We start from the raw sequence: 16,673 nt of genomic DNA on the forward strand, positions 1-16,673 counted from the left end.
GCCATGTGGCAGTATGTTATTAGCTGTTGTCCTTCCAGCATACCTTGGACGTTTTTGCAAAGAGTTAGCTTATTTATGCTTGAAAAATTACGCATCATAGTTTATTAGGCAGTGATATTTTCATCCCATAAATTTTATAAATTAACCTATTATTAAAAAATTATTATAACAAATTTATTATTTTTAAAAAATTTAAATTAAGAATAAGTTCACAAAATTAATCAATTAAATTTATATTCATTTATTTTTTTGATGCTATGTTTTTTTATTATATTTGATCCATAAAGTTGCTTTAATATAAATTAATACGACTATTTTATTAAAATAACTAAAATTTTACTTTAACTTTAATAATTTTTATGCAAATTTTTATATTTTAATTATGTATAAGTAGTAATTTATTAGTAGGATTATTAACATTCCACTAAACTAACAAGACATAATGAGGCCATATGGTTTATTGCATTGAATCTGATTCAATACCGAATTAACCATCGAAAATGAACTAATATCAGCATTTTTGGGCAAATTACTAAATTACACACACAATAATTTGGTTATTTAATATTGTATTAGTTAAGAGTGGCAAAAAAGCACGGGCCACCCCAGGCCCAGCTGCCCAGCCCGACCCGCAAGAGGGTGGGTCTGGACAAGAGCTTAGCAAAAAAGCTCGAACTTGGCCCGAGTTTTTTTAATTTATGAATAAAAAATAATTTTAATTTAAATAAAAAAGAAAAAAACTTAAAATATTAAATTAGTTTAATTTTTTATATTAGTATTTGTTATTTTATTAGGTTGTATTACTAATATTTTATGTATTAGACTATTGTATCTATTATATATTAGATGATTATCTTTAATTTAAATTTTTTATTAATTTAAAGAATATTTTATAATTAATTTAAAAAGCACAAGCCCGGCCCAAGTCCGGCCTGTCCAATTTTGGACAGACTTTTTGAAGGGCCTTGACTTTGTTTTGATGATGTGGGCTTGGGTATAGGCTTTGAAAAGCCCGGCCCAAGCCCACAAATTGCCAGTATTGGTAAAATAATCAAATTAAACTTATCTTAAAGCAACATTAAATAGATAAAGATTGTTAAAAGATTAAGTTATAAAATAAAAAAAATTATATGATTGATTTAATTAATTAATTATTAAAACTTATTATTATTTTTTAATTTTTTAAAATAATGTGAACTTGTTGCAATTGTTTTATGGAGGTGGAGTGGGTTTATAAAAATAGTGGATGGAAATAACCACACATTACTTTATCACTCTATACACTCTTGCGCTAAATTTTAAAAATTATGTTTTACTTTTTGTATTTTTAAAATACCAAAAAATACCTTATTTAAATTAATCAAATTAATTTACTCAAAACATCAATCAAACTATTTACCACATTTGAAATGAATTAATAACAATTTAATATATATAACAAATTCTTTAATATAAGTTTTAATTATTAGTTTTTGTCTATTGAAGAATATTCTCAATATTAATTTTTACACCTCAATTTTTTAACCTAATAATTAAAAAAGGGGGCCATTTAGCTAACCAATAAATAAATAAATAAATAAAACAAGGAGAAGAAGAAGTAGACAGAGAAAATGAAGAAGATAAAAAAAGGAAGAAGAAGACAAAGATGAAGAATGAGAAGACTACAAAAATATTTTTTAATTAAAAAGTAAATATGTTTAAATATATTAAAAATATTGATTTGCTCTTTGCTTAACTAATTATTGTTTAAAAGATTGGAAATAAAATTTTTTAAGGCTTATAACAGGAGAATTATATATTGGATAGTGAGTATGTTACATGAGTGTTCCAAGTTATATAAGTTAGTTTATCATAGAGTCCTTATTAACAATTTATATGATGGATGTTTTATAATAATATAATTTATTAAAATAAGAGTGTTGAGAATAATTTTTTAAAGTGTTAACAAAATGAAACCAATATTTTCCCAAATCATCTCTACAACACAGAGTGCATTCATATTGATAAGTGCATATTTTCTCTATATTTTACTATTGATTTCTTCATCTTTTATTTATTTTGGTCTTAAATATTTTAATTACTTTAGTTAATTTTTAATTTAGTTATTTTGTTATATCATATTTTATTATGTTAGTTTTTATATTTTATTATTTTAAGTATATTATGAGATAAAGAGGAATTAAATCGAGATATTCAGGAAGAAATCTGTTTGAAATAATCAGAAAGGAAATGAAAATTTTCAATTTGGGAAGTAATGAAGATTAAATTGGAAATAAAGAAGAAACCAATTGAAGTTTTGGGAATAAATGGGCAGAAGATTATTGAATTTTGGAAATAAATCAAGTCAAATGCTATGTTACAATTAATGTAACATACACACTCAACAACAACCACACAAATTGTGTGGGTTCATCATTTGTGTGGTTGTTGTTGAGTGTGTATGTTACATTAATTGTAACATAGGGGCTCCCATAAATCAATTAAGCAATTGCGTGAGGCCTAAAAGGAGCAAGTGGCGATAAGGTAAAATAATAGGCTCAATAATTAAAAGTAAATGATGGCAAGTTCCCGTGCATGGCATTAAATTATGGAAAGCAAATTGAAAAAAAAAAAAGAAGAAAAGGAAATGGCCATATTTAAACATGCATGTGAATTGCCAAAGAAAAGGTTGTGGCTTAAGCATTGTAAAAGCCAACCTTTGGCTTTTGGAGCGAGACAAAGACATGACCGGCAGCTAAGAGGAGAATTGGGAGATTGCAGCCGCAAGAAGAAAAGAAAAAAAAATAGAAGCAAGTCAGCCTTTTAAATTAATATCAATGACTGATTTTATCAACTTTTTTATTCCCAATTCAATTATATTAGACAAAATTTTTTATTTGGTTGAGGGTGAATTCAGACCCTAAACACGTTATATAATTAATTTTTAATTTCTATCATTCAATTTAATTAAAATTGTTTGTGTTCTTCTATAATTAATGCATGTGGTTTTATTATTGTCTTATTTGAGTGGCCAATTAGATATGACTTGAATAAATTCTACTACTAAATTAAAATTATTGATCCGTAATTATCTTGATATTTTAATAATTAATAGCAAGTTGGAATTAATGATTTTAATTAGAAAACATAACCTAGGTTACATGATCCGAGCTTGTGTGTTTGTTGCCTATGTCGACATAATATTTTTCTCTATTTAATGCTTCCATTATCTTAAATTTAAATACCTTATTTTAAATTATTTAATGGTTAGAGATTAGATGAAAAGTTTGTTTTGTCTAACGACACACTAAGGAAAGATAGAGATTGAAAGAATTTATTACTATCTACGGTTTATAATTTAAGTAGAAATTAATGATAAAATTGATATATTATGTGTATGTTTGGTAGGGGCAAATGATCCTTTAACTAAAATTTTCATCATTATTATTTCTTTCTACTTTAATTATAATTTTTATTAAATTATTATTTTCATAGTTCTAATTTCTTTATTTCTTGCTATTTAGTTAAAAATTCATTAACCCCTTTTTATTTTTAGTTGACATTTTCTTTAGTTAAATTAATTATTATTATTATTATTTTATTTTAAGTCTTACTTTAGAATTGATAATAAATAAAACCCTTTTCGATTTGTGTTTAAAGTTAAGGGATAAACTTTCTACAGTGTGAATAATTTTATTTATTTATTTATTTTTTCATTGGACGGTAACTGGCTTTAAATATGACATATTTTTGTGTCGAACTTCAATTATAATGCATCATTGGAAGATTCCCACAAGCATTAAATTTTCAAGCTCGATTGAAATTTTTGATGCACTAATCAATAGATTTTAAGGATGAACCCAAGATTTAGATTTGGTATATTAATTTATGATTCATAAAAAAATTCACAAAATAAAGAGATCTTGAACCATACTCTTAATATATATATATATATATATATATATATATATATATATATATATATATATAAAGTAAGAAATAAACTTTTAATGTAAAAACAATACAAATAATTGAAGGAGTGGAACTATTGGTACCCTCCAAATGTCTCTTAAAACCCCTTTAATTCTTTTACAATTTTAATCTTATTATAATTAAATAATAGAACAATTTCTAATTAAACCCTCACTCAAAAATCAAATAATTTTTTTTTATTTAAAAATCTAACATTTTAGGAATTAAAAATGTTGTTTTTCTTCTAATTTTCAGGCGAGGAATTAATTATCGGTGGCTGCTACGGAGAGAAGAAAACCAATTGTTTTTCCTTTTTTTTTTTTAAATGGAAGAGACCCTATTGTTGAAATAGGGTTTAATAACAAAAATAAATAAAAATTAGAAAATGGGGTTTACACTAGTAAGTCGTTAAGAATGCTTTTATCATTGGTGGAGGTGTTAAAATATTTTAATATGGGTAATAAAGAAAAGAGATGTTGAGAGTTACATAAATGAGTGCCAGTCATCCCACTCTAATTGAAATTATAAATAGAAATTTTATACAAAGTGTTTTTTTTTTTATAATAATTTCAATGATCAAGTTGATAAAAATTATTATTATAAAAAAAATTTTTTATAGTTACAATGCAGCCCATTTTACTTCCTAAAATTTTTTTGTTTGCTCTAGTAAGAATTGTTGTTATTTTATTTGTATCGAATAGGTCCTTACCTATTTTGAAACGATAAAATTAGTCATATAATATTAATTTCAGCTTCCCAATAGTCGTGCAATAAGGGATATTTCGTCTTTACTAGGGGTCAATCAATAGTACATATTTGAAAATTTAGACAAATTTATGTTCTTATTTGAAATTTCCCCACAAAAAATGATCTTACTGTTATTTTTGTCATATGTTGCTTAAGGATTTTCAAAGAAAGTTGGATCTAAATGAAAAAATGAAGTGGGATAAAAGAAAAATGTGGGGTCATAGGCACTCGCTTCCCAGGCGTTACCGTTTTAAAAAATTTATTTTGTTTTGATTTTTTTTATATACTATATATTACAATTAAATTTTTTTATTTATATTTTATAATTAGGCATCGAGATAGAGATTCTTCTTTAATATTTTTATTACGGTACAATCTGAAAATTGACCTTTTACTGATTTAAAAAAAAAAAATTTGAACGCACATTTAAATTAACTAAGTAGGAACATTATTTTTACAGTAGTTACACAAATTTTTGAGTAGATGAGAATTTTTCGGTGATTGCCAATGCCAACGGATAAGAGGATAACACCTTTTGGTTAGCGGCACACACACAACACAAAACGCAACACAGCACGCAGAAAATCAATCGTAAAAGCTCATTTCGTTACCTTTGTCCTGCCATGAAACCGCTTCTATCCCTCCACCACGCGCCAACAAGAGTACCTGCTCCTCGCTTTCTCTCTGATCCTTACTTTCCAATCCCTCGCTTCAAGCCTCCACCTCACCGCACTCATTTCCCCATCAAATCAATCTCAAACGACAATTCTTTTCGCTCCGAGGACTCAGCAGCAGCCCCTGTGATTTCGGAGAAACAGCAGCGCCCGAGAACACTCTACCCTGGCGGTTACAAGCGCCCCGAAATTAAGGTGCCAAATGTCGTGCTCCAATTGGAACCTCACCAAGTCTTGGCTGGAGGTGACGCGTTGGATTTGATCGATGAAGCCGTCGCTAAGTTTGTTGGTATTGTCGTGCTTAACGGCGGTGAAGCGAGCGGTAAGAGCGTTTATGAAGCCGCTTGTTTGTTGAAGTCCGTTGTCAAGGACCGCGCCCTTTTTCTAATCGCGGAGCGCGTAGACATTGCTGCAGCTGTTAATGCTAGTGGCGTTTTACTCTCTGATCAAGGTAGTAATTACTAAATAGTTGTGTTATTACGTACTTTGCATTTTTTTTATTATTTATAAGTTTCTTCTTATTATTATTATTACTGTCATTATTCTTTGCGGTGACTACTAGTAGATTATATTTTATTGTAAAATACGCAGCATGTATGATTGAATTGAAATATTGTAGTTTGCAAAACCATAGGTACAAAAGCAATGTTACCGTCTAGTTGTTGCTCGATTTGAATGGAAGCCATGATCTTTGAGCTCATATTGCTTGGATTTTTTTCTCGGTAGTTTGGGCTTGATCACTACTGGAAATATTTTGTATTTTTTTTGACACGGTGTGTGTTCATTTCTTATCGTGCAGGCCTTCCAGCTATTGTGGCAAGAAACACTATGAAGGATTCAATGTCTGAATCAGTAGTTCTACCTTTAGTTGGTAGAAATGTGCAAACTCTGGATGCTGCCTTTAATGCGTCTAGCTCTGAAGGTGCTGATTTCCTCGTATGTTGTTTTGGAGAGGGGCAAAAAGCTGATGTGATCGAGAATTCACTATTCACAAATGTGAAGATACCCATTTTTATCATGAATGCTTCACCGCTTGTGGATGTGTCAAAATTTCTTAAATCTGGTGCAAGTGGTTTTGTTATTTCATTGGAAGATTTGAGTTTGTTTAACGATGGTGTTCTGAGCCAAATGTTTTGTGCCAATGGTACAACTAATGAGAAAACAGATCGGGGTGAAGATGTCAGCAATGTCAAACTGTTGGATACCAGCAACAGTTTTTTTGGAAAAGAAAGGGTAGCTGGCTTTGTTAAATTTGAGGATAGAGAAAAACAGCTAATAGAAACAGAAAGGTCTGTGCTGCTTGAAGCAATAGATGTTATCAAGAAAGCTTCTCCACTGGTGATTCTCTAATTAGAATATTTGGTAGTTGAAGTTAATTTTTTCATATAATTTGACTTCTGATTACTTGTTTTCCATGATTTACTTGATTCTGTGCCTGGTGAATTTGGTTTTGAATGGCAGATGGAGGAGGTTTCACTTCTCATTGATGCAGTTTCTCAAATTGATGAGCCGTTTTTACTGGTTATAGTGGTAATTGTGTGCTGAACTCCAACAAATTCTGGTTCCAGGGATATAAATTGGTATTAGCTCTGAATTTCAAATAAATCTTATCCATTTCTTTCCCCTGACTTCAAAGATTCAATAACTAAATGTCCTTTACTCCTTTTTATCACACAACAGATGTTTTATCAAGAAACTAGATAGAGCATAACTGTGAAAGTATGCTTCTATACTCTCTAGTTATGCTGCCTGTCGTATTTCATATTCTAGGCTTACTTCCTAACTCATAAGCCACTGATCAGAACTTGGGTTCCTATTTAGTATACTCCAAGTTTTTTGTAAAAATATCATAGCTGTGGAATTCAACAGAATATCTTGATTATCAGGAGGTCAGCAACTGGAATTATTCTTTACTTTGCTTAGGATAATATAATTCATCAAATTGCAACTCATTAATTCTATTTTTTTTAATACTTAAAATGATTTGTTTAGCCTGAAACAAATTATCTTTTATGTTTATCCTTTCTGTTGGTGTTTTCCCTTTCTCTTCACCTTCTTTGGGGAAAACATTACCTTAGATATACTGCCACATGAAAAATGCATTGTGGAAATGTCAACCAAATTGTTTCATTAAGGTTAAATATCAGTGGAGTTCTATCAGTTGATGTTGACATTTAAAATAATATCTTTAATTAAAGTTTCAAAATGTTGTGTGATTCTTCCTTTTCATGTTTTCCTAAGACTTATTATATTCTCTACCTGCTGGTAGGGTGAATATAACTCCGGTAAATCATCCGTCATTAACGCATTGCTTGGGAAAAGATACCTCAAAGATGGTGTTGTTCCTACAACCAATGAGATTACTTTCTTGCGCTTTTCTGACCTGGCTTCTGAAGAGCAACAACGTTGTGAAAGGCATCCAGATGGTCAATATATCTGCTACCTTCCTTCTCCAATTCTTAAAGAAGTAAGTCATTGTTTATTTCATTCAATTTTGTTTTTCTCCTCAGTTGAGTTCTGAGATGTTCCAGTCCCATTTCTATGATTTTATGTGAAGTTGCAATATGTCCTGTTATTACTCAGTCAGAATCTATTATATTAACCCTTTTTTGCCTATATACTTCTGGCCCAGCATTTTGTTGTTGTTGCTAGAAAACATTACCCTTTTATATGATCATGTCTGCTAATCTTGCGAGAAGCTTGTCTAGTTGATTTAGGACACATGGATATATGGATATATGTTAAACAGTAGGATGATTTGGTTTATTGTGAAAATGTCAATTTTACTGTTTCTTATTAAAAAATAAATAAAAAATGATTTGCTTTATTTTGAAATGGCCAAACTTTGATCTTATATGTCATTTGTTTTTTCCAATGTGACATGCAAGTTACTTTGTTGGAGAAGATTCAACAACACGGGGATTGGATGAGTTCATATAAGTATAATTACTGCTACTATGAAGATATCTCTAAATTCTTTAAACTGAAATTTGAAGATGCGTGAAGAGGAACTGTAAATTGCATGTGTCAATTTGATTTGTCCGGGCTGCAGAATGCACCAGAAGATATTGAGAGTTTGTTAGATAGGAAAGTGAACATTTTTGCATGATCTAAGACTTTGTTGCAGTAAGAATGCCTTGGGAAAAACAAATTAAAGACTATAAACTGAGCAGTGAGCATAGTGAAACCAAATGAGTTATAACATCTGCAATCTTTGAGAATTCATTCTATCTTTGGAAGTGAATTAGGTTAGTAGAACAGATCTATATACCAATTGATGGTAATATCTGCTTATTTGATGAAATTAGTTTGTTTTACTCTCTCTGAAATCAGATGATTATTGTTGATACTCCTGGGACTAATGTGATTCTGCAAAGGCAACAACGCCTTACTGAGGAATTTGTACCTCGTGCTGATTTGGTTCTTTTTGTCATTTCTGCTGATCGCCCGTTGACCGAAAGTGAGGTATAATTATTTTTAGTTGTCAATGTGGAATAACATACTATTGAATGTTCTTTATCTACGGCTTCTATGGTAACAATACATGCTTATTATTTATGAGAATAACATTGAATTACCCTCTACTAAAATTCTTTATTAATGATTCTTCAATACCATCCAGTTATGGGGTTCGATTCAAATGCATTGAGCAATTCATTTAAAGTTCTCGTGGGTGGATGAATTTAGATACCATCTTGAGGCATTACTTCTGTAATCATCATTCCATGTTATATTATTTTAAAAGCTGATTTTTGTTTTGCTTCTTTTATGTTTTTCAGGTTGTTTTTCTTCGTTATACTCAACAGTGGAAGAAAAAAGTCGTGTTTGTGTTGAATAAATCAGACCTCTACCAGAATGCTTTTGAGGTTACTTGTACTTCTTTTTTGTAACTATTCTTATTTCTTTGCATTAGATTTCTAAGTTGGGTGCATGTTTCAACTTTTGCTTCATAAGCAACAGTGAAGTGATTTTAAGTTGAGGTTTTCTGATTTGGTGCAGCTTGAAGAAGCTATATCATTTGTTAAAGAGAATACAATGAAGTTGCTGAATATAGAAAATGTAACAATATACCCGGTGTCTGCACGATCTACCCTGGAAGCTAAACTTTCAGTTTCTTCTGCCGTTGGGAAAGATCACAGTGAGTTATCAGTCAATGATTCTCATTGGAGAATCAATACTTTTGACAAACTCGAAAAATTATTGTATAGCTTTTTAGATGGGTCATCTAGCACTGGAAAGGAGAGAATGAGGCTTAAACTTGAAACACCAATCAGAATTGCCGAGCGTTTGCTTTCTTCCTGCGAAACTCTTGTGATGAAAGATTGCCAAGATGCCAAGCAGGATTTGACCTTAGCAAATGAAATGATTGATAGTTTAAAAGAATATGTAATGAAGATGGAAAGTGAGAGCATCTCTTGGAGAAGAAAAACTTTATCATTGGTATTGTGTTCAGGAATATGAATAATTTGAATGAGAGGAGAATTGCCGGTATTTTTTGTATTGTGTTTGTTTATTACTTACCCTTGTGCACAAAATTGCAGATTGATTCTACCAAATCACGTGTTGTGAAGCTCATAGAATCTACATTGCAAATATCAAACCTTGATATTGTCGCCTCATATGTATTTAGAGGGGAGAAATCTGCTGCAATGCCATCTACCTCCAGGATTCAACATGATATAATTGGTCCTGCACTGTTGGATACACAAGTAAGTTGTGTCTTTTACTGGTTTAGCATCGGAGTTGAGCCCAGAGCAAACTGTATGGGTTTAGGTTTCATTGTTAATTTTACTTCTCCTAATACCATAGAATTCATTTTCCTTCTATTACTGTAGGAAATCTCCAATATTGTGGAGTTATAACTGTGTATGCCTTACTCTTTACCAGTTGGGTGCATGCATTGGAATACGGCATCTGTTTAATAGTAGCATGTCTAAAATTTACTAAAAGCTTGTTTATGAAAATTTTTCCCTTTGGGATCTTTGCTGCCTCACTTTCCGTGGAGTTACTTTAGTACATTAATTTTTTCTTAATATCATTTGCATTCAGAAATTTAATTTTTTCTTAATACCATTTGTGTACAGAAATTACTTGGGGAATACACAATGTGGTTACAATCAAAGAATGCACGTGAAGGAAGACGGTACAAAGAATCCTTTGAAAATAGATGGCCTTCGTTGGTCTACCTGCAACCTCAAGTTTATCCGGATATGTATGAATTGGTGAGAAAAGTTGATGGATACAGCTCAAGAGTAATTGAGGACTTCAGTGCCAGTTCTACTTCCAAAATGTTTGAGCAAGAAATACGTGAAGTGGTGAGTTCAAACTGGCTTGTCCTGAATCTTTAGTCACCATTTTCCATTTAACACACAAATTTTCTTCAGTTTATTATTGTTTTTTTTTTTTTTAATTTCCATTTCAAAAATATTTATCATGCTATATTTATCAGTAAACCTGAAGAAAATATTCTCTCTTTTGATCCCAGTTCTTGGGGACTTTTGGTGGACTAGGAGCTGCAGGTTTATCTGCTTCGCTCCTAACATCTGTGCTGCCAACCACTTTAGAAGACCTTCTTGCTCTTGGCCTTTGTTCTGCTGGAGGGTATTGTCTCATTTTCTAGTTGACTCCTCTGCAATTACTTTGTGGCTCATATATTACAGCCAAAGCCTAGGCATACACAATTGAGTAGTTGATAAACTTTTATTTTGATAGGTATATAGCGGTTGCAAACTTTCCTGCCCGCAGGCAAAGGGTGATAGAAAAGGTGAACAAGATTGCAGATGGCTTGGCACGTGAAATTGAAGAGGCCATGCAGAAAGATCTCCAGGAAACTGTTGGTCATCTGGAAAACTTTGTCACAAAGGTAGGTAAGCCTTATCAGGATGCAGCTCAACTTAAACTTGACAGACTATCAGAGATTCAAGATGAACTATCAAATGTACAGGAAAAGATTCAAACGCTACAAGTTGAAATTCAAAATCTTCATGTATCATAACACCAATGCTACTTTTACGGGCATTTATATCTCCAGTGATGGGTTTGAGAGAGAGCTGCGTTTTTGTATCGGCGTTCAGGCGTTGTACCATTTTTCCATTTGATTATTTCCCCCTTTTTTTGGGTAATATAATTGTTACATGGTAAAAACTATCAATTGGAAGCCTGATTTCTTAATTAATAATTTTAAGCATGCTTTTATGAATAAAAATTTTAGTGAGAATATTCATCGATAGAATATTCATCGAGGGTGATGATTATGTACCTACGAGAGCAATACGTCAAGACAAATTTGAGAGGTCTCGTGAGGTCACTGACTTTTTAGTTGTTTATTTCCTGAAAAACTAATGACTCTGCGAAGAACTAGGCCATAAACGGGGAATAAATCAGTCATTATTACGTTGTCCTTAGGCTAAGAATTATTTATCGAAGAAGCTTATTCTCTTTGTTTTGTTTATATTTATCGAAGGACCTTTGACATAATCTCTTTTGGTAATGGTGTGATGAATATAAAACATTTGACTTGCATAAAAAATATCTGAAACACAGAACTAATTACCACATAAGGGGGATTTTCATCATCAACCTGTAAGCACGCGTCATAAAAGAAATGGAACTTTCTTTATGAAGACGGAGTGGTAATAATATCATCAAATATGGCATCAGTGAGTGCCAGTTGAGATTCCGAGAAAATGTTTAGAACATATGGAAAGTTTACGCGTCAACAATGATATCTTTGTACCGTCCATAAAGTTTGTCGTCTGCTTATTATATTCATCAAATGCACCCATGCAGCGACCAGTAGCCTCGCGACACATCTCTGCATGGTTCGATTTTAAGAAACGATTAGAATTTTTATTTTTTCAAATGGAGAGAAAAAGGCAACACTAGCGCGGTCAAAAGTTGCTATACTGCGCTTTGGAGTGTGGACATTGTATGTGTAGGCCATGAATTTGATTCCATCTTCTTTCTTTGTTAAAGATTGTAAAGCAGAAATCTATGAACATATAGAAAAAGTGAAAACACAATAAATGAATAAATATCAGAGACCTAACTTTATGGTTTGTGTTTAGGGACCAATGGCTACTTGATGATGAATTGATGATACAAAGAGACCCTTTTGAATTTCTTGATTAATAAGGGTGGTCTTCTTTTTCCATTGGTTGGCCAATCTTGAACCAAAGCAAAGTGAAAAAAGATAGATTGAGAAAGCAAAATTGATGGTTAGGGCTTGGAGAGTGAGCAAATGCCCGAGGGCACATATTCTTTGTCACCCTCACTATAGGAAACTAGACCTCTTTCTGGGAGCCATCGTTTTTAATGTGTTTAGTTCATTCATGACTATTAAAGCATGGGCAGGAATTACTATTAGATACTTGAAATTGGTACCTTAATTGCAGCGTAAATTGTTGACAAATAGCTAGCTTAGTTTCACATTTGAATTGAAGGATGCATAATTGACTCCCAAGACCTGGGTTAATTTGTACCAGCCAATATGTTCGGAAAATGCTTGCTTGTGTGATATGCATGCATGAATGTGTCAATTTCTTAAAGAATGGAATTCTTTTCAATGACAATTCAATGCTCTAATAATAATGCTCGTGGAAGATTTCAGTTACTTGTTTTAGGGCATCGGCTACTGGCGCTGCTGTCGATTGTGCTTGCATAAAGCAGCCATCAGAGAGCTATTAGTGGATCTAAATCAATCAAAAAAATGGCTGAGGTGCATGCCGCGAACAAACATGATTAAGTATAGATTGCTACAATTAATAGTTTTTGTTCTCTGGTCTTAGTTTTCCGTATTAGGATTTAAGAAAGATTTTAAGTATTACGTGAATGGAATTCGAATTGACTAGCAGTACTACTCACGAGCCACTGCAAATAAATAGCTTTGTTCCTAGAAAAGGACTAGTTATGCAATTAAATTAGCATTTCAAGTACGGTAAATTAAAAAGCCTTGGCAGATGGGCAATACTGGAAAAATTTCAGTACCTAATCACCTTTACCTTTCTCTGCTTTTTGTAACATGGCGAACGGTTACCCATAGATAGAATGGGTCTTGACTTTTGATGAACAATTAATCAAAATGGCCAATAAAACAAACAAGATAATAGAAGGCTTGCATCCCTATATTTAGTCCTCAATGAAAGTACACTCTGCCACGTCTTCTCGCTCAATTGGCCACACTCTCAAATCCTTCACTTGCTGATAAAATTTAGCTTCCGGGTATATCCTGTAATTGCTTGTTTCCCTTGGAAAAATAAAAAGTCAAGTTATGAGAACTAGATTTTCATATTCGTTGGTTGTTTCTTTCACAGTGTTGAGCTTGAGAAGCCAGTAATAGAGAGTGTGAATGGTACGGTTCAATGGGCAACAAGATTTAGAGCAAGATTTTCATGCTTTCATGTTAAAGAGTTTTAAGTTTGTGTTATGTCACAGGCAGAGTTGAATATTTAAAAAGCGAACAAACATGTTCGTACGGTTTGGCATTTACCTTAAACCAAGAATAAATAAATTGGCCAATAGAAACCCCAGAACCAAAAAGCTTGGAATGTTGTTTTCGTCTTCTCCACTTTCAAAAGAATTGAATTATGTATTGTATATTTCATGATTATTGGATTGAAGAAAAGTTGTGAGCCCTCTACTCTTGCCTTAGAAGACATGAAAATTGAAAGCTTAACTTTATTTTGGTATCTGCCAATGGGCTCTTCCCATTTAGTCGCCTGTCTTAAACACTTTGAAATGATTTTAATCACAATTAGAGGATCATTGGTTGCTTTGAGTCGTCCCTTTTGATATTAAATTAGTATGGAATCTTGCCTACATCATTTGAAATAATTTATATTTGACCTTCCAATTTGAACTTTGTAAGATAATGAGAGGAAAAATAGCTCACTTGTTTAACTCGATTTTTAGTGGGGTAGTTTAAATTTTTAGATTTTGGTCATTGACAGGTGCCTTAGTACTTCAGCAAGAGATAATTTTTCTTGGAAACACAATCATCCAAAGTTCAAATCTAATCTTAAAGAAAAAGACAAGTTACGCCTGAGTTTGCATATATCAAAGATTGTCACTTATGTTGCATACAAAAGGCCTATTAACAAACTAGTTAATAACAACCCAATATGGTGGAGGTGAAGGACGGCGGGTAAAGTTTGTAATTTTACTGTGTGTGTAAGCGAAGCCAAATGGAAACCAACAAATGAAAATCAAAGAGAGGAGTCCACTGCTGCTCTTCTCCTGGTTGTTTTGTTTGGTTTTCTTTCGGCGGAAAATGAAAAGGGATTTAAAAGCTCTATTTTTTTTGGGGGGGCATAAAAACTGAAAACACTAATCACAAAAATGGTTATTAAATCAAAGCCACCTGATTATTGTTAGCAAAGCCACAAACTAAAATGATATATGCGTATTAGAAGTGTTTCTTTTTTGTTTTCGCTAACCTTAAAAAAGAATCCAAATGAAATTTAAAAAGATACTCCCTCAATTTTGAATTCATGATACATTCTTTATGTTAAATTGTTTTTCCTTTATTTCTTTTCGGCTTTATAACGTGTGGCAGAGTAAAAAGTTATGTAATTGTAGTGGGCTAAAAAGGTTCCCCTCTCTATAACACAAACAAAACGCACTAGCATACACAGAGACAGAAACCTCCCCTCCACTCTCTATGTCCTCTTGCTATAAATTTGCACCCACCCCTTCACGTCTCCTTCATGTTCACCTCTCTCTTTCTTTAGATTCCATCATATTTCTCTCACTCTGCTCTTCTTTCCGTTTTTCATCTACAAAGAGACCAAATTATGGGTATTAGTTGACTATAACTCTTTTGATCTCCAACTTCTAATTTGTTTTCACAGATTAATTGTTATTTTTCTCTTGCATTTATTATAATTAATCCACAACCACAAAAAAGCTCCCCCTGTTTCTCCCCTGTTTTGTTTCTTCAGCATTGTGTTTTGGATAACAAAAATGACATCTTCAAGTGTGTGTCAAGGGCTACAATCATGCCTTGAGCCCCTGCTCGTGGAACCACGAGTGTTGAGGCTCAATTTGGCTCCGTCGAAATCCATTATTTGTCCATCGATTCCTGCAAGCTCAGAACCACGCAACAAAGAAAACAAAACCAACACCATCAGAGAAACAAACAACAAGAACAATGATTTTAGTGATGACATGAAGAGTGACAAAAGTGAAGACACAGGTGGCTGGAGCTTCCTCCAATGTCTCTCCAAAGAAACAGCAGCTGCGCATAAGAAAGAGTACGTTCACCCTCTTGTTAAGCGCTCTGCTTCAATGCTGAGCGAAAAGAGCCTGGAAATGTGCACCGAGAGTCTGGGCAGCGAGACGGGTAGCCAAAATAGTTACCATGACATGATCACCGCCGATACCATGCTTATTAATAATAATAATACCTCGACAAAGCTGACCAGAGAAAGTTTTGCGTCCAAACGAACCAACCGTAGTACCGTTAGCTTCCCTCCTCCGTTAAGGTCCATTAGTGGTTCAAATGGCGTTCAGGTGAGGCCTCACCGTGAAGGCGGAAGACTTGTCTTACAAGCCGTGACTGTGTCTTCTTCTCAGAGTTATTTTCATGCAGAACGTAGTGGTGGAAGGCTTAGGCTCTGTTTGGTCGTCAAGGATGCTGACCGTTCTCCCTATGAAGACGACCAAGTGGAAGAAGAGGGAGGAGGAGAAGAAGAAGATGATGATGAGGATGAAGAAGAAGAAGAAGAAGAAGAAGAAGAAGAAGAAGAAGAGTTTGATCATGGCGATGAAGTAGTTTGCTGCGAAGGCGACGAGGACACTGAAGGAACAACGGAGAACGTTAGGGGTGAAATTGGAATAGAAAAATTGACAAGGCCGAGCAGATGTAAAGAAGGTGGGCGTGGAGCTGGAAACAAATTGCTCTTTGAGCCATTTTGGGTGGCCACTTGATTCAACTTCCAAGCAGTTTTATTTAATTTTTCATTTCCACAAGGAATGGAAGTTAACTACTGTTCTCTTTCTATTTAATTCTCATATTTATATATCTATATATAATATTTATATTTTATCTATTTTCCTTTTCCTTATATTTTATCCACTACTAATTATTGTAGCCGTGGGAATTTCCGTATGGGATTTCGTATTATATGCTAATTGGTAGTTATTATCGTTATTGGGCTTGGTCCTCACTTCCTGGCTGGATGTGGTCCTTTTATTTCCTTTTTGTGTGCATGTGTTTTACTTTTTAAAATCACTTTTTATTGTTCCCAAAATGCCCTGGCTAACTGGGATTTATTACGCCCATCAAGCCAGTACTAACAGTTC

The 16,673-nt window shown here is 32.9% G+C and overlaps 2 protein-coding genes across 2 annotated transcripts; both read left to right on the forward strand.

Annotated features, from left to right (window-relative positions):
• Positions 1–5,216: 5,216 nt before the first annotated feature.
• On the forward strand, positions 5,217–11,523 carry LOC102616592 (probable transmembrane GTPase FZO-like, chloroplastic). The gene is made up of 11 exons (XM_006479664.4): positions 5,217–5,823; positions 6,172–6,710; positions 6,834–6,902; positions 7,642–7,839; positions 8,706–8,837; positions 9,152–9,238; positions 9,372–9,812; positions 9,914–10,081; positions 10,457–10,687; positions 10,858–10,973; positions 11,085–11,523. Exons 1-11 carry the CDS (start codon positions 5,322–5,324, stop codon positions 11,365–11,367), a joined length of 2,766 nt encoding a protein of 921 aa, XP_006479727.2. The 5' UTR covers positions 5,217–5,321; the 3' UTR covers positions 11,368–11,523.
• A 3,436-nt stretch (positions 11,524–14,959) lies between these two features.
• Positions 14,960–16,518, forward strand: LOC102616895 (protein FANTASTIC FOUR 1-like). Its single transcript, XM_006479665.4, has one exon. The coding sequence runs from the start codon at positions 15,333–15,335 to the stop codon at positions 16,296–16,298; it is 966 nt and encodes a 321-aa protein (XP_006479728.2). The 5' UTR covers positions 14,960–15,332; the 3' UTR covers positions 16,299–16,518.
• Positions 16,519–16,673: the final 155 nt, after the last annotated feature.

This window comes from Citrus sinensis, chromosome 3 (assembly GCF_022201045.2).
Source record: "Citrus sinensis cultivar Valencia sweet orange chromosome 3, DVS_A1.0, whole genome shotgun sequence".
NCBI classification, from domain to species: Eukaryota; Viridiplantae; Streptophyta; class Magnoliopsida; order Sapindales; family Rutaceae; genus Citrus; species Citrus sinensis.